This window comes from Rattus rattus, chromosome 9 (assembly GCF_011064425.1).
Source record: "Rattus rattus isolate New Zealand chromosome 9, Rrattus_CSIRO_v1, whole genome shotgun sequence".
In the NCBI taxonomy this organism is placed as follows: domain Eukaryota; kingdom Metazoa; phylum Chordata; class Mammalia; order Rodentia; family Muridae; genus Rattus; species Rattus rattus.
The window spans coordinates 32,117,915-32,143,903 of NC_046162.1; the positions used below are offsets into that span (position 1 = coordinate 32,117,915).

The 25,989-nt window shown below is 41.0% G+C and overlaps 2 protein-coding genes across 2 annotated transcripts; both read left to right on the plus strand.

Annotated features, from left to right (window-relative positions):
• Nucleotides 1–12,938: 12,938 nt before the first annotated feature.
• LOC116909611 (olfactory receptor 2Y1-like) lies at nucleotides 12,939–13,871 on the plus strand. The gene has a single exon (XM_032913233.1). The coding sequence runs from the start codon at nucleotides 12,939–12,941 to the stop codon at nucleotides 13,869–13,871; it is 933 nt and encodes a 310-aa protein (XP_032769124.1).
• A 9,431-nt stretch (nucleotides 13,872–23,302) lies between these two features.
• LOC116909553 (olfactory receptor 10-like) lies at nucleotides 23,303–24,238 on the plus strand. The gene has a single exon (XM_032913171.1). The coding sequence runs from the start codon at nucleotides 23,303–23,305 to the stop codon at nucleotides 24,236–24,238; it is 936 nt and encodes a 311-aa protein (XP_032769062.1).
• The last annotated feature ends 1,751 nt before the right edge of the window (nucleotides 24,239–25,989 follow it).

Below are 25,989 nucleotides of genomic sequence, written 5' to 3' on the forward strand. Positions count from 1 at the left end.
ATTAACAAAATCAGAAATGAAAAGGGAGACATAACTACAGATTCAGAGGAAATTCAAAAATCATCAGATCTTACTATAAAAGCCTATATTCAACAAAAAACTTGAAAATCTGCAGGAAATGGACAATTTCCTAGACAGATACCAGGTACCGAAGTTAAATCAGGAACAGATAAACCAGTTAAACAACCCCATAACTCCTAAGGAAATAGAAGAAGTCATTAAAGGTCTCCCAACCAAAAAGAGCCCAGGTCCAGACGGGTTTAGTGCAGAATTCTATCAGACCTTCATAGAAGACCTCGTACCAATATTATCCAAACTATTCCACAAAATTGAAACAGATGGAGCACTACCAATTCCTTCTATGAAGCCACAATTACTCTTATACCTAAACCACACAAAGACCCAACAAAGAAAGAGAACTTCAGACCAATTTCCCTTATGAATATCGATGCAAAAATACTCAATAAAATTCTGGCAAACCGAATCCAAGAGCACATCAAAACAATCATCCACCATGATCAAGTAGGCTTCATCCCAGGCATGCAGGGATGGTTTAATATTCGGAAAACCATCAACGTGATCCATTATATAAACAAACTGAAAGAACAAAACCACATGATCATTTCATTAGATGCTGAGAAAGCATTTGACAAAATTCAACACCCCTTCATGATAAAAGTCCTGGAAAGAATAGGAATTCAAGGCCCATACCTAAACATAGTAAAAGCCATATACAGCAAACCAGTTGCTAACATTAAACTAAATGGAGAGAAACTTGAAGCAATCCCACTAAAATCAGGGACTAGACAAGGCTGCCCACTCTCTCCCTACTTATTCAATATAGTTCTTGAAGTTCTAGCCAGAGCAATCAGACAACAAAAGGAGGTCAAGGGGATACAGATCGAAAAGAAGAAGTCAAAATATCACTATTTGCTGATGATATGGTAGTATATTTAAGTGATCCCAAAAGTTCCACCAGAGAACTATTAAAGCTGATAAACAACTTCAGCAAAGTGGCTGGGTATAAAATTAACTCAAATAAATCAGTAGCCTTCCTCTACACAAAAGAGAAACAAGCCGAGAAAGAAATTAGGGAAATGACACCCTTCATAATAGATCCAAATAATATAAAGTACCTCGGTGTGACTTTAACCAAGCAAGGGAAAGATCTGTATAATAAGAACTTCAAGACTCTGAAGAAAGAAATTGAAGAAGATCTCAGAAGATGGAAAGATCTCCCATGCTCATGGATTGGCAGGATTAATATAGTAAAATGGCCATTCTGCCAAAAAGCGATCTACAGATTCAATGCAATCCCCATCAAAATACCAATCCAATTCTTCAAAGAGTTAGACAGAACAATTTGCAAATTCATCTGAATAACAAAAACCCAGGATAGCTAAAACTATGCTCAACAATAAAAGGACTTCAGGGGGAATCACTATCCCAGATCTCAAGCAGTATTACAGAGCAATAGTGATAAAAACTGCATGGTATTGGTACAGAGACAGACAGATAGACCAATGGAACAGAATTGAAGACCCAGAAATGAACCCACACACCTATGGGCACTTGATTTTTGACAAAGGAGCCAAAACCATCCAATGGAAAAAAGATAGCATTTTCAGCAAATGGTGCTGGTTCAACTGGAGGTCAACATGTAGAAGAAAGCAGATCGATCCATGCTTATCACCCTGTACAAAGCTTAAGTCCAAGTGGATCAAGGACCTCCACATCAAACCAGATACACTCAAACTAATAGAAGAAAAACTAGGGAAGCATTTGGAACACATGGGCACTGGAAAAAATTTCCTGAACAAAACACCAATGGCTTATGCTCTAAGATCAAGAATCGACAAATGGGATCTCATAAAACTGCAAAGCTTCTGTAAGGCAAAGGACACTGTGGTTAGGACAAAACAGCAACCAACAGATTGGGAAAAGATCTTTACCAATCCTACAACAGATAGAGGCCTTATATCCAAAATATACAAAGAACTCAAGAAGTTAGACCGCAGGGAGACAAATAACCCTATTAAAAAATGGGGTTCAGAGCTAAACAAAGAATTCACAGCTGAGGAATGCCGAATGGCCGAGAAACACCCAAAGAAATGTTCAACATCTTTAGTCATAAGGGAAATGCAAATCAAAACAACCCTGAGATTTCACCTCACACCAGTGAGAATGGCCAAGATCAAAACTCAGGTGACAGCAAATGCTGGCGAGGATGGAGAAAGGGAACACCCTCCATTGTTGGTGGGATTGCAGACTGGTACAACCATTCTGGAAATCAGTCTGGAGGTTCCTCAGAAAATTGGACATTGAACTGCCTGAGGATCCAGCTATACCTCTCCTGGGCATATACCCAAAAGATGCCCCAACATATAAAAAAACACGACTCCACTATGTTCATCGCAGCCTTATTTATAATAGCCAGAAGCTGGAAAGAACCCAGATGCCCTTCAACAGAGGAATGGATACAGAAAATGTGGTACATCTACACAATGGAATATTACTCAGCTATCAAAACAATGACTTTATGAAATTCTGAGGCAAATGGTTGGAACTGGAAAATATCATCCTGAGTGAGCTAACCCAGTCACAGAAAGACATACATGGTATGTACTCATTGATAAGTGGCTATTAGCCCAAATGCTTGAATTACCCTAGATGCCTAAAACAAATGAAACTCAAGACGGATGATCAAAATGAATGCAGATCGCCCTGAGAGACACAGCCAGAATACAGCAAATACAGAGGCGATGCCAGCAAAAACCACTGAACTGAGAACAGGACCCCCTTGAAGGAATCAGAGAAAGAACTGAAGAGCTTGAAGAGCCTGAGACCCCATATGTACAGCAATGCCAAGCAACCAGAGCTTCCAGGGACTAAGCCACTACCCAAAGACTATACATGGACTGACCCTGGACTCTGACCTCATAGGTAGCAATGAATATCCTAGTAAGAGCACCAGTGGAGGGGGAAGCCCTGGGTCCTGCTAAGACTGAACCCCCAGTGAACTAGACTGTTGGGGAGAGGGCAGCAAGGGGGGGAGGGGTGGGAGGGGAACACCCATAAGGAAGGGAGGAGGGGATGTTTGTCTTTAAACCGGAAAAGGAATAACACTGAAATGTATATAGAAATACCAAGTTAATAATAAAAAAAAGTATACATATTGGGTATTGAATGGAAAAAAAAGTTTCCTCTCCAAATCTAGAACAAGTCAATAATGGCTCCTTTCACAACTTTTACTGAACATAATACTGGAAGTCTTAGTGAGAGCATTCAAGCAAGAAAAATAAATTAAAGTTCATCCAAACTAAATATGAGAAAAACCAAATTGTTACTATGGGAATATGACAGCACTTTATGTAAATAAAAAGCTTTAAAAGTTCACCAAAAGAACTATTAAAAATAGTTCTGAAGTTCTGAAAAGTCATAGGATACAAACTCAACATCACGTGGTAGAGTTGATGCAGGCTTTTTCATTTCCAAGACACTGCCCTGTGCTCTCTCTTATGTCTGCACAGGTGGACTACAGTGTTTGCCTGATTCCCCTAAGAAAAGTGTCCACCAGACAGCATAGCAATGGTTATGACTTCATTTGGTGGCTTCCTCATGCCTTGAGGATACTGAACTAATTATTAAGGGTAAAACAGGAAGTCCTCTTAAAGCACACCCAGCAGCCTGAAACTGCACTAAACCCCTGGACTCTATTTTCTGACCTCACTTCCCAGCTATCCTACAACAGAAAGCCCTAGTTATCCCAACACAGCTGAAACACAAGAAAATGACCTTAAATCCAATCTTATGAAAATGATAGAAGCCTTTGAAGAGTAAATGAAAAAAATCCCTTAGAGAAATACAGGAAAATACAATTAAATGGACGGAGGAAATTGATAAAGAGTTCAAGAACTGAAAATGGAAATAGAATCAATGAAGAAAACACAGACTCAGGGAATCCTGGAGATGGAAAACCTATGAAATAGACCAGAAAATAAAAATCATCAACAGAATACAAGAAATGGAAGCGAATCTCAGGTGTAGAAGATAAAATAGATGAAACCAATTCATCAATCAAAGAAAATGGTAAATATAAAAAGTTCCTGACACATAACATCCAGAAAATCTGGGTCACTATTAAAAGACCAAATTTAACAATAATGGTAATTGAAGGAAAAGATTCCCAGCTCCAAGGCCCAGAAAATACTTTTATCAAAAGCACAGAAGAAAATCTCCCCAACCTAAAGAAAGAGTTGCCTATAAACACACAGGAAGCTTACAGAACAACAAATATATTGGACCAGAAGAGAAAATCTTCCCACCACATGACAATCAAAACATTAAATTACAGAACAAAGAAAGAATATTAACATATAAAGGCAGATCTATTGGAATTACACCCTACTTCTTAACAAACACTCTAAAAGCCAGAAGGACCTGGACAGTATCTAAAAGACCTCAGATGTCAGCCCAAACTCTGTACCCAGTTGGGAGATGTACTTGGTCACCATACCTGTCTAGCTTCTATGTGGATTCTGAGTGTCTTGGAACCCTACATTTGCACAGTAATACTGTTGTCCACTGAGTCAAGCCCCCTTGATGTGCTTAATTACATCTTACCAAAGCTATTAAAATCATTATGTGCTCATTATACTATAAACAAAACTCTCATATATTTAAAAAAAATCTATCAGTTTCTCCAAAACATCCCATTATGCAAAACTAATAAAAATCATAACCATATTCTACCTGGAGACATTTTATGGATTTTTTAAGGTTTCTTTGACAGATGTTAATCTTGATTGGATTGAGAAATGTTTAGGAGAGTTATAAAGTTCTGGTCGTGTCTATTAAGATCAGTCCTGAATGTGGGCAGCAATGACTGCAGGCTGATCCAGATATAATGAAAGGAGTCCAAAAGAGAGCCTTACCCGGAGTCCAGCAGCTGCTGAGGGGAACTCTGACCAGCCAGTGTGCAGAGAGGAGATGCTAGAACCTATGGAGTTGCCTATGAGCTGTGTTATGGGCCGAAGCTTTCACCCTCATTGATGTGGACTTTCTGTTACCCATCTAATTTTGAGTCATCCCGGCTTCTGTAGCTAAGTCTTCACCCATACTTCTGCTAGTAGACCCACAAAACCCACTGGTCCACCAAAAAGAAGGAAAGCTTTAACATGTTTTCCCTGCTTTCTGACTGAGCTTCTCTTTTCCTTTGTTTATGAACTTTCTTAGGATCAAAGATCATATTTTTTGTGTTTCTTTCAGTCAGAGTGAAGGCCAAAAAATTAATATTACCTTAATAATATCACTGAATGACCATATGACATATGTCAGGAATCTAAAAACAGTGGCACAAGATAGATCATGGTGTCATCATCTTACGAACGGGAAAACTAAGGCTCAAGCATGGCAAGCCACAAGACTAGTAATAGCAAAGCTATTTCCTTAAGTCATAGTGTGTTTTTAAGTGACTATAGGAAACACTGTGTATTGACTTTTTATTTACCCTAGTATGAAAAGAGTATTATTTTTCTGTACATTATTTTAAGTGAATATATGAATTTGTAAGACTATTAGAAATAAAAATAAGATCCAAAGCAATAAATATTAATATATTACACTTTTTCAGAAAGTATTGTACTCAGAAGCAAGGAAATAAATATAAGTTGAATATATTTCTATTTTCAAACAGATCTGGGGATATATGAGCATCCCATGGAAGATACAGAGAAGAAACATATTCAAGATGTCATGAACATGCCAGGCCTCACGTGAGACATGGCATTCGGTCTGATTGGTGAAAGTCTAGTAGGAATGGGGTCACAGTAAGAGGTAGAATGTATCTCAGGCTATGGAGTCCTATGAGCAAGTAAGAAGTTGTATTTAGAAAATAACGAGTAAGTCAGATTGGTCTGGCAGAGCATGGGGAATAGAGACCTGAGGACTGCAGGGGAGATCTTAGAGGGACTGTCTATTAATTGTAATTGGTGCAATGGGTCCCAGAGGTCTCCAAGACCACATATACTCATCAATTCACTCCCCATACCATTGTCACCAAAGAACATATATATGAATGCATAGTCAAGAAATGCTGCCACACTGTGCCAGCATAGTTTGGTGATCAGAAGGCAGGTGATGATTCTCCACCATCCTTGCTTTCATCTCTGATGAAAGCACGCAGCAGCAGCACTCTGTGCTACTGAGGGAAGAACACTGGCTGCCATGACTTCTCTGAGACAGAAGCTCTGACCTGAGTCCTTCCCAACAAAGGTGGGATCAAAATCAAAGAGAACCTCGGTAGCTGTCACTAATCACTGGTGGGCATCACTCCTCCTTTGTAGTCAACAGAATTGTTGGAGACTTTGAACTCCAGGTAAGCACTGACTGGGCAAACTACTCAGGATACACAGTTAAACTATAGAAAATATTACATTGTACAATTAGCACTCATCTATGGTAGATAACATGTACCAAAGCTTTGATATCCAAAGAAATTCCAAACACCAGACCCAAATGACAGAGTAGAGGATCTGTCAGAGTTATTGAAATAAATCATAATTTCCTGGAGGTGTAGTTAAAGGGGGGGGCATTTCTTCCAGACTGAGGCAGTCACTACGAAAACAAGGAATTTTTTTATTTCAGTCTTTGAATGTCAATTATGTTGACTGTACTCTATTTGTTTCCTATAGTAGAAATTTGAGTGGGTTGCTACTGGATATTTGATAGACAAGCCTTGCAGGAGATCTTCCTAAAGACTCTCAGGATACTACGGAAAACCCTGAGGTCTATAGTGTAGAAGAAATAGCGGCCAGATCAGGCAATGACTGACTGGAGAATGGTTGAAGGATGTGTGTGTGTGTGTGTGTGTGTGTGTGTGTGTGTGTGTGTGTGTGTATCTCCCAACTACAATTTCCTCTCCTTCTTCTCCAGTCTTTCAGCCTGTTCCCCATCCATTCCTCCTCCATTTCTCTTCAGAAAAGGAGAGGATATCTAACAGTGCTGGCATCTCAAGTTGCAGTAAGACTAGGTGCATCCTCTCCGACTGAGGCTAGATGAGGCAATCCAATAGAAGGAAAAGGTTCCAAAAGGCAGGCAGCCGTCAGAACCAGTCCCTGCTCCCACTGTTAGGAGTCCCACATGAAGACCAAGGTAAACAACTGTAACGGATGTGTAGTTGGATGATGTTTTAACCCCTAGTTAAGTTCACTAATGATATTAATCTCCCAAACACAATTTAAAAAGCCACAACTACAGGTATAATGACAGAAAGTAAGACTATATTCCACTCCAAGAGCACACGATCAAACAACAAAGTTAGGTTAGGAAGGAATTTGTGGAACTACATTTGCTCAGAGAGAAGATGGAATTGCGTAGCTAGATATTAGTCCCAGTACAGTCAAGCAATAGAATTTAATTAGTGGACTTGACTGAAAGATATAAAACTGCATCCTATAAGAAAATAATTTAAACACACTGACACAGAAGTTGGTTATTCTTTAATATCATACATAGACATATTGAAAATACACACAGAAATTTGAGCATAGGTAATCACTGGCTTTTGTAATACAATGCAAACTTCTGTGTGCCAAACAGGTCAGTGGCAGGAGTCAAATTTCAAAATATATGTAAGATTATGGAAGTAGAGAGTACTTATTGGAATGCACCAAATCACAAATACAATCTTTCACCTACGCAGAAACATTTTAGAGTATCCTAGACAGGCATCTTATACCCTTTGAGGGAACAGGAAGCCTTAAAGTTGCCTGCATATCACTTCCTCTGCCAACAAGCTGCTTTTAGAAAGTGTTCCTTGGTGAGTCACATTCGCCTTCCTGTAAATGTGCTCAGCTGTTCTGGGTTGTGCATGTAAGAAAAGAGCAAGGTGACTCTGTGGTTTTTTCCATAGGACGCATGTTTTCACCCTGATGCAAATGATCCCAGCTATCTTTAGAAGTTCTCTTTTCAGATTCTAGTGCTCCATTAGAAACACCTGTTTCTCAGGAAAGACTTCGAAAGATGGTTTCTCAGTTTCACTCTCCTTTGATTTTAGATGTTTAGTCGAGGTTCTACAGCCAGGAATTTGTATAGTAGCCAGTACTCTGTGTGATGGTGCAGACTGCTCGGTAAATGTGAAGTTGGGAGATAATAACTTGTAACATCCAGGGATGGATGGGATTGACACATGCATCATCTGGAATCAGTTATGTCTGCTGACCGTCACCTCTGCCTTCACCAATAAACAAGACAGGGTATTTTTCAAGCAATGGCCTCTGCTTGAGGAATAGAACACTGGAAAACATCCATTTTCCTCCATGTTTAGAGACTCATCAATTGGAAGGAGGCCTTTGTACCTCCATATGCTTTCTAAAGCATCCTCTCTAACACCTCTCACCCACATGCACCCAGCTCCCATAGGAAGGCTCATTTCTGCCTGGGCCCTGAGTCAGTGTGACCATAGTCAAAACATATGTTGGTTAAACTGTAGAAGTAGAAATAATGTTTGACAACTGAGCAAAGCTCATATGAACTCACAGTGACTGAATCAGCAATCACAGGGTTCACACAGGTCTGCACCAGGTCCTCAGAATATATATCACAGGATTCAGTTAGTATTTTAATGGGGCTCCTAAATGTGTGAATGAGTAGATCTCTGATTCTTGTACCTTCTCTTGGGGATTTCTTATTTTTCTGTTGGCTTGTCTTGTTCAACTTCAATATAATGGTTTTTATTTTATCTAACTATATTCCATTTTGCTATGTTTTACTGTTATCTCTTAGAAGCCTGCTATTTTCTAGTGAGAGACAGAGGGGAAGTGAATCTGGATTGGATAGGAGAGGAGGTGAGGAGGAACTGGGAGGAGAGAGGGAGGGGAAACTGAATGCAGTTTATATTGTATAAATAATGAGTCTATGTTTAATAAGGGGCTGAAATAAAAGAAATAATGTGTGAGCTGTACTAGAGGCCAGATCTACTCATATGATCAATAAATTACACTTCCCATTTGAGAATGGAAATGTTTCTCAGGGGTAATTTTAATGTCTTGATTATCATATGTGGACATGAGTCAGACCCCAGCTACTAGTGAAGGGGGAAGATGTATTAAAAATTGGAAAGATGTCATAACTCCAGCAATTGGATCCTGAGGTACATGAGCAGTGCAAAGAGAGAGAGGTGAACCATGCTGAATGTAGGAAGTCACTAGGCAGTCTTGAGTGAAAACCATTATGGCACTACAGATGGGCTTGGATATTGTGTTCCTGCAAGTCAGCCAATTCGCAGAAAGACCGTGAGGATTAGAAATCGGGATATATATGTCAAACAATATACACATAAGCAGTCATGCAGGGGAGGGCCCAATGCCTCAGGTAGGAAGAAAAAAGTCAATCTAATAGATCAGGGAGAGAAAAGGTTCCAACATTGTATAGTCTTCGGACTGCAGATGCCAAGTAAAAGATTAGATTCTGGCTGGAGAGATGGTTCAGCAGTTAAGAGCACTGATTGCTCTTCCAAAGGTCCTGTGTTCAATGCCCAACAACCACATGGTGGCTCACCACACTCTGCAATAGGATCTGCAGATCTCTCTTCTAGTACATCTGAAGACAGCTACAGTGTGCTCATGTAAAGTAGATAGACAGACAGACAGGCAGACAGGCAGACAGACAGATCTTTTAAAAAAGACTAGATTCCAAGGAAGCAGAATTCATTGTCATCTTATCAGCAGTCCTAGATTATCTTTCAAAATTCAGAGAACAATTGACCATGTAGTGCCCTTTCCCAATCAATACTCCTACAACGCAATACCTGCCCCAAATGCTAAGGGCATATCATGGGAGAGGAGGTAGAAAGATTATCAAAGCCTGAGGATCAGGAACTATGCATTTGGATTGTGCTTTCTAGTTATGACCATAAAATATCAACAACATGGCTGCTTAAAAGTGTTTATACGACAGCATAGATGGGGGAAATTTCACAAGATCCTCCCCTAAGTGAAGAGTTTAACAACTGCTAAATAAAGGAGAATTAGTCTTCCCCAAGAATAAGGCCCCTGATTGGCTATATAACACCAAGTGATGGGTCCTATAGGTTATCCAATATCACATGGTCACCCCTAGAAACATGTTACACACTGATAGCACCAAACAGACTCAGTAGATTACATGTATATGTTTTTATTTATATGAATATATGACATAATTGTTTCAAAAGAGGCCATAAATTTGGGAAGGGGTTGATAACAAGTAAGAGAGGGGAAGAAAGGAGGCAAGAGAGGGAGTAAATGATGTGATTATATCTTAATTAATTAAAAAACCAGACAAATAAAATTGAGTTCACCTATTCTTACTCTTCTTGCTCTTTACTTCATGTACATCCGCTTCACTTTGTTTTTCTTCAAACTACTTCCGTTGATGTTTCTTACAAGGCAAATTATTTAGAAGTAAAGTATCTTTATTTGTTGTTTAGCATAGAAAGCATTTCTCATTCCTTATTTTCTTGTTTTTTAATTTTTTCTTACAATTGTTAAAGTAGATATTATTTTGGAGCAATCTTACTCATAGCAATGTTTATGGAAATTGCCCACTTATTCTCTGTCCCCTCCCCTGACACCTGTGTAAGCATAGCCTTTCACACTATCAACAGCCTGAACCAGGTTGTCCCACTGGTCACAACTGAAGAACCTACCTGGGGACATCATTATTTCCTACAGTCCATGGTGTGTTTCACTATTGCTAGTTTTTGTGTTTGCTGCAATACATTTTAAAAAACGCCAAGACCAACATCAAACTTCTCCTCTATGCATTTACATTTTGAAATACTCATGAAAAAAATCTTTGCCTACATTCAGTTAATGGTTACATATGATGCGGGATGTGGGTCCCTTTCTGTCCTTCTACAATACATATCCAGTTCCCCCAGGACAAAGAAATAAAAAGTAACCTCTACATTTATGAGTGGCATGCTAATATAAAGAGGAGACACTCAAGACACAAAAGCAAAAGCAGAAAAGTAACAGAATTAATAGAAGAACTGACTTAGCTTACCATGTCCAAACACATAAAAATCTAACCATGCCTCCAAAGATAACCAATTATCAGGAAAGAAAAATAGTGTCACTGTTTCCTGCATAAGAGAATTAAAGAACAAGGCATCTTGGGATAAAATCACCAACACGAAACCTTCTAAGCTGAGACTGAAACTTGGGTAAAAGATCTGTGTACAAATATCAAAACCTTCCATTGCTTAGAGTTTCACCTCAGCAAATCAGCACATGGCTTTTTTGAAAGAATCAACTTTTTAATATCTTTCTTATATTTAGAGCGTGTTACTAATCTTCCTTCTCAGGAAAAAAATTAATTTCTATTGATTTTTGTGGGGAGAGTCAAATGTTTTACTCAACAAATTTTATTTAAAGTTGCTATGCCTCGAAAGAAAGTGATGCACCATCCCTTCTTAGATGATGAAAAGAAGCCACTTTTTAATTTTAATTTTGTTTTACTGTCACTCCATTCTCTGCTGCTTAAGAATCACTGTACATAGAGGCACAAAAGCACATTTAAAAGAATCGCAACATAGTGGAAGAGAGGAGGAAACTGTGTAAAGAAGACAGGTCTCGAGAGAAGGGAGCATCGTGTCTGGGGTTTGGGGGAGTGAGAAGTGATAACATATTCATGATGCATATTTATGTTTGTATTTGCCCCACAGTGGAGCTGCAAGCTCTCAATTCTTTGTGGCAGATGACAGCTGGTCTTGAGCAAGACCTCAAAGATTCTTATGCTCTTCATTTGCACTAAGTTGCAGGAAGGTGAGCAGGCAGGGGCAAACCCGTGAACTCCTCCTGGTTACTCCTTCCTCCTACTCTACTGAAACTCTTTGCTCATGGACTAATAAGCAAAGGAACAGATAAGAGAAGCAGAGTATCGATGCTGGGCTGCTGTTGCTGATTCCACCGTGGTGCTCTGGAGTCCTCAGGTCAAGACTGTGGGGAAGGCATTGTATTACCCCTACAGAGTTGAAAATGCACTAGCCAGAGCATTAGGTAGCCCGAATTAAGTCATAAAACAAAGGGGCAAAAGGAATGTGGTTCTAGCAAAGACCACGTGGCTGCTGTTCTAATCTTCTGTGCACTAAATAAGACTAGAATTAAGAATAGAAAACTCAGGCCTGAAGAGTAGATGTGAGCTGAGTGGTCAAGTATAATATGAAGCCTACAACTCTGGGGTGTACATGGAACATTTTAGATTATATTTTAATTCATATTCTGTGAGCTGTGGTGGATTTTTTCTTTAACTTCAAAAGCTCTACCCGCTTTGATACCAACAGCTAGACTCAGCCACTAATAGCAACAAGGCAACTGAAGACAAGGACACAGAGAAAGGATATAGAGTCAATACATACTGGGAAGAGAAAAGAAATCCAGTGACTGCACGTTCATCGTGAGACTGAGGTTTAAATAGGGAAGGACGTGGGGCAAAGAGATCACATAATTAAGTCTAATCAAAGTTTGGTCCAGCCATCACTGTCAGCCCTGGTCCTGCAATGGGAGCCCATAGATTGCTAATCAATATTAATCAATATTGCTGTCAATAATGGGCTTCTCGGGAGATCACTGTAGATGTAAGTGTAGTATTTCCACTGTAGAAAATGTTTTAAATTTTGATGGTAATCTTTCATGCCCGCAGGTCTTACTGCTCCTGGAATCCAAGCTGATGGTGGATTTAGAATAGGGGCTGTCTGTGTCTCCAGCCTATGCAACCTATGCAGAGTCAACAGACGTGAAGGGAAGAGAGAGCAGAAGAAGGCTTTCATCTAGCTTTAACTGCTCTGTGAAGCAAAGTGGGACGTCAACTCCTTTCAACTCTGGAGCATCTAAGTGTCTGTCACAATAAGAAGCATTCAATCCATTGTCTTCTACAGTCTGTGAAAGGAGGAGGCTATGAGAAGTTTCAATCTCAGCTTAGAAGGTTTCCTGTTGGTAGGCTTCTCAGATTGGCCTCAACTGGAACTTATCCTGCTGGTCCTCCTTTCAATTTTCTACTCTCTAACCCTCTGTGGCAACATCACCATTATTGTTCTCACTCAACAGGACCTTCAGCTGCAAACACCCATGTACTTCTTCCTTGCCCACCTCTCCTTCCTGGACCTCTGTTTCACCAGTAGCACTGTGCCCCAGCTTCTAATCAGTCTTTCCCAAAGTGATCAGATGATCAGCTATGCTGGGTGCATGACCCAGTTGTTCATAGCGCTCTTACTGGGTGGAGCTGAGTGTGTGCTCCTCGTGGTGATGGCTTTCGACCGCTATGTCGCTGTGTGTCGTCCACTACACTACACCAGCATTATGCACCCTCTTCTCTGCCACACACTGGCCATCTCCTCCTGGGTGGGAGGCCTTGTGAACTCTCTGACTCAGACAACCCTCATCATGACCATACCTCTCTGTGGCCATCACCTGAACCACTTCTTCTGTGAGATGCTTGTTCTCTTGAAGCTGGCTTGTGAGGACACAGGGGGAACAGAGGCCTACTTGTTTGTGGCAGGGGCTATAATTTTGGTCTGCCCTGTAGCACTAATTCTAGGCACCTATGCACACATTGCCCATGCGGTGCTGAAGATCAAGTCAAGAGCTGGGCGCAGAAAGGCTCTGGGGACTTGTGGGTCCCACCTTACTGTGGTTTCCCTCTTTTATGGCTCAGCCATGTACACGTATCTCCAACCTGTCCACATGTATTCTGGGAGTGAAGGAAAGTTCGCTGCCCTCTTTTATACCATAGTTACTCCTATGCTGAACCCTCTGATTTATTCCCTAAGAAACAAGGATGTGAAGGGGGCTCTGTGCAAGGTACTTAGAAAAGGAAGAGACAAAGAATAGGAGAAAGAAATTTGAATAAAATTATATATTTCTCACAGAGTCAAGAATTCTGGACCCAACATACTTTTCTCTTAGAAGTCAAGACACAATTTCCTAGGCGGTGGTGGAGACTGCTAGAATATATTTCCTTAGTGACTTTCAAATAAAAAATTTAAAATGGTGTTCTTGAAACTGAAAAACACAGGCACTCTTTTTTTTTCTTCCATTTTTATTAAATTGGGTATATCTTATTTACATTTCAAATGTTATTCCCTTTCCCGGGTTCCAGGCCATCAGTCCCCTAACCCCTCCCCCTTCCCTTCTACATGGGTATTCCCTCCCCATCAACCCCCCCATTACCACCCCCAACAATCCCATACACTAGGGGGGTCCAGCCTTGGCAGGGACCAAGGGTTCCCTTCCACTGGTGCCCCCACAAGGCTATTCATTGCTACCTATGAATTTGGAGCCCAGGATCAGTCCATGTATAGTCTTTGCATAGTGTCTTAGTCCCTGGAAGCTCTGGTTGGTTGGCATTGTTGTCCTTATGTGGTTGCAAGCCCCTTCAGCTCTTTCAGTCCTTTCTCTGATTCCTCCAACAGGGTCCCATTCTCAGTTCAGTGGTTTACTGCTGGCATTCACCTCTGTATTTGACATATTCTGGCTGTGTCTCTCAGGAGAAATCTACATCCAGTTCCTGTCAGCCTGCACTTCTTAGCTTCATCCATCTTATCTAGTTTTGGTGGCCATATATGTATGGGCCACATGTGGGGCAGGCTCTAAATGGCTGTTCCTTCAGTCTCTGTTCTAAACTTTGCCTCCCTATCCCCTCCTATGGGTATTTTTGTTCCCCTTTTAAAGAAAGAGTGAAGCATCCTCATTTTGGTCATCCTTCTTAAGTTTCATGTGGTCTGTGAAAAACAGGCACTCTTAAAAAGAAAACATTATAAGATATAAATCTCACTACTAACAATAACTATACAAATTCAGAATGCTCTAATTATCATAAATAGTATATAAGCCAATCGCATCTTCTCTTGAAGACTAAAAGAGGAAACAGCTAAAAAGAATTATCACACTAAGAAATAAGCAATAAGGATTGAAGGAGCTAAAGGGGTTTGCAACCCCATAAAAACAATACAAACCAACCAGAGCTCCCAGGGACAAAACTACTGCCCAAAGAGTTCACATGGACTGACCCATAGCTCCAGCTGCATATGGGCCTTGTTGGGTACCAATGGGAGGAGAAGCCCTTGGTCCTGACAAGGTTGGACCCCCAGTGTAAGGGAATGACAGGGCAGGGAGGCGGGAAGGGGGATGGTTTGGGAGGGGGAACACCCTTATAGAAGAAGGGGAGGAGGATGGGATAGGGGGCTTAAGGACGGGGAACCGGGAAATGGAATAACATTTGAAATGTAAATAAAAATATCCAATAAAAAAGAAGCAAAAAAAGAAATAAGCAATATAAAAATATGTAAACTACATTAGGAAATGTTCAAAGGGTGCATCATTTTTATATTAGTGCATTTTCATTCTTCTTTTTCTCATTTTCTTTTCCTTTTTATCTTTGTGTTGATGTCATGTTACTCTTACATCAGAATAGTTTGTCCTAATCAAAAGATGCTTCTGCAAGGCTTATGGTAACCAAAAACCAAAATATCTGTTGTGCCGAAAGTTATGAGAGTAATGAACACTCATAACTATAGTAAATTACTTAAGAACAGATCAGATACCCTCACCTGGGCAGCACAGTGGAGTTGACCCTGGTGGCACAGGAGAGCTGGTTCCACAGGAATGAGAGTGGGAGAGCTGGCCCCACCCCTTGCCTAGGCAAAGCAAGAGAGCTGCCCCTTGTGGCACTAGCTTAGAAGAGCTGGGGGGCTGATCAATTCAGCCTCTACACAGGCCCAGATCCAGTGCTCTGAGTTGGCCTAACCCAACATCCACCCCATACGAACTGCTGGAGTGCATGAAGGGGCCAGTCTGGCAGATCCAAAGCTGCAGGATTTCCATGACACAAGGCAACAATAGGACATCTGAGAAAAATCCCAGTGAGGATGCAGTGTGGACACTGTAGCAGAAGCCAGAGACCCTGAACCAGACCAATAACTGATTGAATGAATATTTGTAAGGAAAGATGTGTGGACAAAAGGGTAGACTGTGGGACACACCATGACATACCACAGCTTTTATGGAGAGCTGTTTTGGGGGGTTGTTTTTCCTTTCTATATTTATATTTTTGTTTTCTTTGTTGGGGGGTTGCAAGGACAGAGAGTGAATATGAAGGATGGTGAGATGAATGAGAGTGTGATGCACAGTGTGAAATTCACAAGGAATCAATAAAAATAACAATGAACTGAGAGACAAAGAAAGGAAGACAGAGAGGAAAGAAGTACAACATAAGTAAATTAAAAATGCTGTACTAAGGACCTATTTGTCTGTAGTTACTGATGAGTTAGTTAATGCTTATTATTGACTGGATAAAAATATTTAAGAGACCCAAACATATATGTTCCTTTAAGAATGTGCAAAATGAAAGGAGGGCTAAGAAATTCCATGCACAGCAGGCATGGTGGCCCATGCATACACAGCAGATGTGGTGGCAGTTCCTGCACAGCAGGCATGGTGACAATGGGTGCACAGCAGGCGTGGTGGCAATGCATGAACAGCAGGCTGGTGGCAATGTGAGCACAGCAGGCATGGTGGCAGTGCGTGAACAGCAGGCTGGTGGCACGTGCCTCCAATCCCAGCTCGTGAGTGCATGAGACATAGAAACAGAAAAGACTAGAATATGTGTCTAGAAATGAAGAAGCATCAGTATGGTTGCAGTGACAAGTAATGATGAAAGAGTCAATGCAGCAAAAGGAAATAATGAGGTAAATGCATGCAATCGGTATCCGAGCCTCTAGGCACACTAGCAAGTAGATAATGAGAGTCTGTCGGTCCTGAGGTTTGCCCGAGAAAAATCAATCCAACCATTTTGAGCCAAATTTGGAGCATGCTTTATTAAATATTAAATGCTGACCAACAGAAACCGACAGATGGACTTTGGTCAGGACCACTCCCTGGATTTCCCAGCTGAGTAGCCCATGACACTTGTAGGGGCTTTTATGAATAAAACTCATAGGCCACCGTACTTTCCCATGAGGCATTGTTATTTTTCCAGGAATATAACTTCCAGCATTCCAAAAAGTTACCCAGTCCTTGGGCAGGTGGGGCTTACAGGTTAATTTTGGTTTTGTTATATTTCAAGAACTACAACTTCAAGCATTTCAGGAAGTTGCCTGGTCCTTGGGAGGATGGGGTTCACAGGTTAATTAGTCCAATTAAAGGCAGTATTACAAGTCCAATTCGAGGCAGTAATGCAGTGTTTTATGGGATTTTTCACTCTTTTGCACCAATGAATAAATACCAGGCCAGGAAATGTGTTAAATTGCATACTAGAACAAATAGATATAACAGATATTTACAGACTTCATATGACTGTAGCATTTTTTTATCAAGAGAATAGAAGACAGTCTTTGGGATATCATATAAGAAACCATGAAACACGGCTCACCAAAAGTGTTAGATTTCTTTCCTTTTTATTTTGTACATATGCATGTTTTGCTGACATCCATGAGGGCTAGAAGAGGGTGTCAGTTTCCCTGGAACTTTCTGTTGCACACTGTCATGTTGGTGCTGGCAATGGAAACCAGGTTCTCTACAAGAGAGGCAAGTGCTCTGAACCACTGAGCTCGACACCCTCCACACAATTCTTAATGAAATCATGTTCGATATTGTTTGTCACAAGGCAAAACCAAAATTAAGAACAAGAAAAGCTTTGGGAAATATACCAATAGATGAGAAAGAAACAATTGACTTTTAACAACCAACAACAAGGGGAAAATCAAGAATAAATTTCTCAATCTCCTTAAAAAAAGTAGCATTGAACAAATTACCCAAACCTGTATTATACAGCAAGAGTAACATACATACACACACACACACACATATACATGCTATATACACTACATGCATATATACACCAACGCATGCACTTGTGCACACATGCACACATATACCACATACTACACAAACACACCATACACACATACACATGCTACATACACACATACACTATATACATATACACACAACACACACACATTCATACATACCACATACACACACCACCACACATGTACACTTACTACATACACCAGACACAGCACAGTACATTACACACTATGCAAAAGGGACCTCAATGGATGTCCTGAAAGACAATCTGAGACCTGGAAGGAAAATGTCTTCAGGTGTGCCTTTTCTGAGAGGCATGCTAACAGGTAACTCTGAGCACCTGTGACCTCTGAAACTCTAGAGAAGGCCTGACACTCGGAGTAGCCCTACTCTGCCCTTCAAGAATACCATCCTATAAATAAAGTTGTTCTCTTTTCTACATAAAAAGAATCCAGAGAAGTTATGTGTCCATACATAGTCTCATTGGCCATTGCTCTTCTCGCCCAGGAATTCCAAGTTTTAGCTTGTTATTGTGCTGGCTACAGTTGAAGATAATATGGAGGTTGTGCCAAAAAAATTAAAATTAGAACTGCCATGTAATCTACCAACCCCACACTGGATAGGCACACAAAAGAAATGAAGTCGAAATTGTGAAGAGAATTGTCGGTCCAGGATTTATTACAGCACTGTTCACAACACTCAAGAGATGGAAACAACTCATTTCCTTCAGCTGGATGAGCTGTTTTCTAAAAATGTGGTAATGAAGTCTGGTGTCTCTTGACAGCATGAATGGACATGAAATGTGAACATAGACATGTTTATGTCCGTCCTAGACTCTTCATCCCCTACTTTTAAACTGTGCTCTATCCCTTGGCTGAGTCAACCTCAGCTTGGTTAGTGGAAGAGAACACACCACAACAAAATCCAGGTTACGTTCAAAACAACTCTGCCTTATGATGTGTGAGATAAAGCATCTGCCCAACAATGTTGCAGTGATAGTTCTGGAAAGGTCTATTAGTAAATCACATGCCATCCTAGGCTCTTAGTGAAAGCTACGTCTCTTTCTGCTGATCAGATATAAATACCACATTGCTAATGGGCCCTGAAAGAGATTCAATTCATAACCAAGGGGCATTGTTTGCATCACCTAACCTGCCTGTCACAAACTAGATACTATCTTAGACATATGTGGGATATATATATATATATATATATATATATATATATATATATATTGAATGTAGTAATCTTTAAGTGAAACTTGAACTTTGGTATGATGGGAGGAGAAGGCCTGGTCAGGAGCAAATGAGAAGTTGTATTCTGAGGAAACTGAATAATTCAAATTGGTCTGACTCCCTTCCCAATGGGGAATAGAAAAACCTGAAGAGTGCAGGGCAGTTCTTAGAGGACAGTCATTGGATGATAATTTGCCACAATGGGGCTCAGAGGTCTCTAAGGCCATGATGCTTACAAATTAACTCACTCTCCACTACCTTCTAGTGTCCTTTCCACTGTCCCTGGACATCAGTGCATTCAAGCCTTAGGATCAGAAAATGGAGTGATAATACTCCAGCTGAACATCAGGGTCAGAAAGAGGCAAAGGAATTGGGGTTAAGAGAGCAGCGGCTTGGTAAGAAAGATGCTCCCACCTTTGGCATCAGCATTCTCTGCTCTCATTGAGGGGGTGGACCACATACTATGCTAATTTCTGTAGCACAGTAACTCTGACTTGAGTCCCCTCTTACCAAAGACTGCATCAGGAGCCAAGTGGAAAATACCTTTTCATTACCAGTAGATCCCACATCTCTCCTCAGTGCCGATAGAATTGATGAAGATGAGAGTGATCATTCTGTCTTTGAGTTCCAGGTAAGTGCAGAATGCATGGCCACTCAGTCTTGATGGTTAAAATCTAGTAGGTAAGAAGTGGTCTACAAGATGATTAGCACTCGATTCCATTGCCCCGGTGCACACAGTGTGTGGACAAGTTAATGCTCATCAAAAAAAAGTTGTGTCACTCACAGAATAACTGGATCTCTATCTCCTGTTCACGCTATCTCTACTCTGTACAGAGCATCCAAAATCTATCCTGTATCATTTTCCAGTTGCAAATACTTTGCTTTAAGTAAACTGTAAGGGTTGATATAAAATTGTTTTGAACTCCCTTTCAAAATTCCAATGCTACAATGCAAAAGCTCAAGTAAATTGGAAACATCAGAGCCAGGAGCTGAAGAGAAGAGACATTGTCAGAATTGTTAGAATAAAACCAGAAGAATCTATTGGGGGGAAAGACACATTAGTTTCTCCTCTGTCTTCTCCCAGTTCCTCCCTACCTTCCCTCACATCTTGATCCACTCCCCATTACAAAACAGAACAAAGTAATGTTGGATACTTTGTACACAAGATAAAACAAACTTAGTATGTAAGATACCTACATAGTTAATATGTAAGATAAAACAAACAAATATTCATCACATTGAAATTGGACGAGGCAAACCAACAGAAGGAAAAGAACCCAGGAGAAGGCACAAGAATCAGAGACTCACTCGTTCACTTGCTTAAGAGTCTCATAAAGACACTAGACTGGAAATATGCCATACTATGTATGCAGAGGACCTGATGCAAGCCCATGCAGGCCCGGGGCATGCTGCTTCAGTCTCTGGGAGTTCATATGATTTAGAGGGCCTTGTTCTCCTGGTGTCCTCTATCCCTTCTGGTGGGATGTCTTCATCAAACCCCTCCTCTCAGGGTTTAAGGAACTAAATGGAAGAGAAGGAAGAGGAGGAAAGATTCTAAGAGCCAGAGAAGACAGGTGACACCAAGGAAACAATGCCTTCCCAACAGAACAGGACTAACACACATGTGAACTTGCAGAGATTGGCAGCACGCACAGGGCCCACCCAGGATCAAATCAGACTGGTGGCAGAGCTGAAAAGGGTAATTGGACACAGCTTCTGCTGTGCCAGAGCTGAAAAGGGTAATTGAACACAGCTTCTGGGCCTGATTGACTGGATATCTCCAGTTGATAAGTGCTTGAAAAGGAAAAGTTGTTTTTCTCCGATGGAGTTTCACTGGGTGTATAGGTCATACTTAATATAAACCTATGCCCAGCAGGAGACCCAACACAAAACCAACTGCACGGCAATGGTATTTTGGTAGATGTTTTTTCTCATATTGCTTTTTTTGGTCATTTTTAAATCTTACTGTATTTTTGCTTGTATATTATGGTTTCTGATGTTGTGATGTTGTGTTTTATGGGTTTTGGAGTGTGTGTATATGTATGCATGTATGTATGTATGTATGTATGTATGTATGTGTCTCTGTGTCTCTGCATGTCTGTGTATCTGCCTGTTTTATGTGCTTTTTTTCATTCTGGTTTGTTTGTTTTGTTTCTTGGTTTTGAGAGGGGGAGAGAGAGAGAGAGAGAGAGAGAGAGAGAGAGAGAGAGAGAGAGAGAGAGAGAGAGAATAGATGTGGAGGTGGTGGGGTGGGGAAGTGGGGCAGAGCTGGAAGGAGGTAGGGGAGGGAAGCCTGTGATCCAATATAATGTATAAAAATTATTTTCACTAAAAATGAGAGAGAGAAAGAAGAAATACATGTCTAAGACGGAAGATAGTTTGGAAAACAGCAGGAAGCATCCTCATTTTCTCCACACAAAAACATCAAATTGCATGTTTGACTCAAGTTTCACTATATCTGACAATATAATTAAATTAGTGGATGACCTGAAGGGTGAGGCACCACAAAAATACCTGGGAAAGTTAAGTATTTAGTGGAAACCCTAGTCTTCAGATGTTTTAAAGTGCACAATGAACCATCAAGATCCCTCAGAAGGTGAAGGAGCTCGATGCCAACGCTGACGGCCTCAGCTCCATTCCCAGGATTCACACAGCAGAAGACAATGAGTTCTCATACTTGTCCTCTGACCGCCACAATCATACCACACTACACATGAGCCCATACATGTACATACAGTGATACAATGTATAATATGGTAAGAAGAGAAGATTATAGCAGGACACTTTAAGAACTATTTCTGTTAGTAGGAATGTTTGCAGAGGCTAACTCTTCACTGGGGGTTGGCCATGGGGTGAAGGGAAAAAAGTGGGGAGAGAAAGAAAAGTGCTATGCTGCTTAGCTCAGGCTTCACGCCCATCCTTCTAGATGTGTGTTTTAGTTAATATCCCCGGGAATTAAAGGATAACTCCTCATGCCCAGAGGATGTTAGAAATAGCTAAATAGTCTGTAAATGTCCTGTTGGCCGTTGGGAAGGACAATCTTCTGAGAGTGCATCCTCTTGCTAGCATCATCCTACATGAACGTCACTGGAGTTGTACAGAGGGAGATGAGGACAGGTGAGGGAAGGGCCTTTTGCTACCATCTGCACATGTAGAAAAATCATTTTTAGTAATAACCAGGGGTCTCTATATGTTCAACGAGTGCCTTCTTCCATGGTATCTAAGTTTTATAGATGACATCCTAAAGTGACCGTGTATGGTGAGCTCTGTAGCCAGTGAATTAGCCAAATTGTATCTATGTTAGCACTGACAGGAAAGATGCCTTAGAGCCCAGAAGTATCACACCACCTTTGGCCAATATAAGTCAGAATATGCTCATTAGGCTGGAGGTAGATGAGCAGAAAGACGCACCCAAGGGAAGGTCCACTCAGCTGTGCTTAGCCATTCATTTCAACGAGAACCTTTGGTGTGTGCATCTTCTAGCTGTGAAGTATGAATATATTCATTGAGTGTGAGCATATTTTCTTGCTAATATTTTAGTATCTATATCTGATATAAACTCTTGGAAGGACTAAAAAGTGAACATGATTGCTGATCAAGAAATTTAGGTATAAAACTCATGCGTAGTAGACACACAGGAACAGACACACTGGAGATTTGATACAGACAATTGGTGGTTTTTTTTAATATATAAAATCAAATGGGCATGCTCCAAACTGCTGTGTGTAGGGATTCATAGTAATAAATAATTAAATGTTTTAAAGATAATTTAGAAGCTGGGAGACAGTTCCACGGGTAAAGTATTTGTTACAAAAAATGAGGACCTGGCCTAGGTCCTGGTTAAAGTTGGTCCTACACATTATCTTCTCATCCATGGTGCTGAAGTCGCTATATGTTCATCACTGATATCAGGAAACCAATCTGGTTCCTATCAGATAATGTGCTGTAGACCGTTGTAGATAATTTGGTGATAATCTCTCCTCCCTGTAGGTGCTGCTATTCCTGAAATCCAAGCTGTCTGCAGGATTTTTAAAACAAGAATTCCTTGTGTCTTCAAACTGTGACACCTAGCAGAGTCAACAGGAGATAGACCAGAATGAAGGCAAATGTGCCAGGCTTCAGATAGTTCTGGGTTACTTTGTGGACTCAAGTGACTTCAAAGAGCATACTCTGATTGAAAGCATTGAGGTGTCTTCTGGTTTGTAAGAGTGACAGTCTATGGGCAGCTTCAACACCACCTTAGAAGGTGGCTTCATTTTGATGGGCTTCTCAGACTGGCCTCAACTGGAACATGTCCTTTTTGTCTTCGTTTCAATGTTCTATTTTCTAACCATCTTTGGCAACTCCACCATCATCACAGTCTCACAAATGGATCGTCGACTACAAACACCGATGTACTTCTTCCTTAACAACCTCTCTTTTCTGGACCTCTGCTACACCACCAGCATTGTGCCTCAGCTTCTTGTCAATATTTCTGGAATTGACAAGACCATGAGCTATGCTGGGTGCATGACCCAGTTCTTCATAGCGCTCTTACTGGGTGGAACTGAGTGTGTCCTCCTTGTGGTGATGGCTTTCGACCGCTATGTCGCTGTGTGTCGTCCACTACACTACACCAGCATTATGCACCCTCTTCTCTGCCACACATTGGCCATCTCCTCCTGGGTGGGAGGCCTTGTGAACTCTCTGACTCAGACAAGCCTCATCATGACCATACCTCTCTGTGGCCATCACCTGAACCACTTCTTCTGTGAGATGCTTGTTCTCCTGAAGCTGGCTTGTGAGGACACAGGGGGAACAGAGGCTGACTTGTTTGTGGCAGGAGCTATAATTTTGGTCTGTCCTGTAGCACTAATTCTAGGCACCTATGCACACATTGCCCATGCGGTGCTGAAGATCAAGTCAAGAGCTGGGCGCAGAAAGGCTCTGGGGACTTGTGGGTCCCACCTTACTGTGGTTTCCCTCTTTTATGGCTCAGCCATGTACACGTATCTCCAACCTGTCCACATATATTCTGGGAGTGAAGGAAAGTTTGCTGCCCTCTTTTATACCATAGTTACTCCTATGCTGAACCCTCTGATTTATACCCTAAGAAACAAGGATGTGAAGGGGGCTCTGTGCAAGGTACTAGGGAGAGATACAAACACAAGGTAGGAAGGGAATAAAAGTTTATACAAATAATGTCTAATATTTCTCATGTGACAAAACTCATCTTGCCTATAAATGACTACTAGTCACCAGAAGACATTCCTCAGGAGGCATCAGAATTGTACTCCTTACTTACCTGAAAATGGAAACTGGTGGTTTAATACACCTTCTAGTCCAGTGTCCAGAGCCTCATGAAGCACAGATTAAGGAATAATTTGTGTCATACTTCTCAAAGGAATGAGTTTGGGAGAGAGGTAGAGCAATTCTCCTATGGAGAGTGGACACAGACTCTTAAGTATAATTGGGAACAAGAGAATATAGGAGGTTGGTCTGGTGCTGCTTGTATCCAAATGCCAAATTCTGTATCCCAAGATCTGGTTGCTCCAAGACAAGCAGATCTTCATGGTCACCAGCTTTTGTTGTAAACATTGCTCCCCACTCCCCAAGTTTTCTGTGATTGGTTAATAAAGACGCCTACAGCCTGAACTGGGCAGAAGAGAGGGGGCAGAGCAAACGTTCCTGGGCTTGGGGTCTCAGGCAGAGACCATAAGAGGGAGAGAGGAGGAAGAAGAGGAAGCTGCCTTGGGGTAGGTGCATCATGATCATGTAGCCACTGGCGTAGGAGCAGCCCAGGTGGAACGTGGCAAGTGATGTCAGGGACATTGACAGAGAAGTAGACAGAATAGCACAGAGGACAGATATCTGCCCAGCTCTAGTGCTTTAAGGCTTATTATAAATCTAAAGGTTTTGTGTCTTTTATTTGGAAACTATATGGCCATAGTGGGGCTAAAAAAAAACAAATAATATTCTACAAGGAGAAAAGACTAAACTCAGAATAAAAACACCATCCCCAAGTCAATATTCACAACGTGGTGCCAGATAAAAAGCATTGTTTCAACGGCAGAGACCAAGAGTTCATGTACCTCTCCTAAGTAGTTCTGACCCGGGTCATGTGTTCTCCCATCCCTAAGCCCATTTCTAATACAGTGATTGCAATTCTATGATGTGTGTGACAGTTAAGGCAACAAGAACAGAAACACTTCATGGAGCACATCAAATTTCAGATAACCCTATGTGGAAAAAAGAGAAAATCATGAGGGTCTCCCTGGTTAAAGGATTAAATTCACATGCCATTGCCTGGAACAAGATTCACACTTGGTTCACTTTTTAGGAGATTCTTTTTTGATAGTTGTTGGATGCCAGGCATTGTTCTAGGGACTGAAACTGTAAACCTGTGCAAGATAAGTCAATTGGTTTATCTTGTTTTGCTCACAGAGACTAGAGAATTGTGCTTTTTGACAAGTATGAACACTGTGTAATGAGTCAAAAGTGTTGATAAATCTGGGGCGGAGAGCAAACAGGATGTAAAGTAAATAAGTAATTAATTAGAAAACGTCCCCAGAGAGATAGACATTGTGGTCTTGAAGATGGAAGGAAAAACCAAAGCTACATAGGACTTATTTATTTATGTAGCTATTTACCTAGCTATTTATCTATTTATTTATTTTAATTATTCATTTTACATCCTGCTTACTGCCCTCTCTCGGTCACCCCTTCCTGCAAGCCTTCCCCCATCCTCCCTCCCCTTCTTTTCTGAGTGAGTAGGGACCCCCAATGTCTCACCCCACCCTGGTACTTCAAGTCTCTGTGAGGCTAAGTGCTTCCTCTCCCACAGAGGCCAAACAAAGCAGCTCAACTTTCTAGTACTCAATCACTCAACCATTGTAGGTAATGCCACCTCTGGATGGACCTATGCT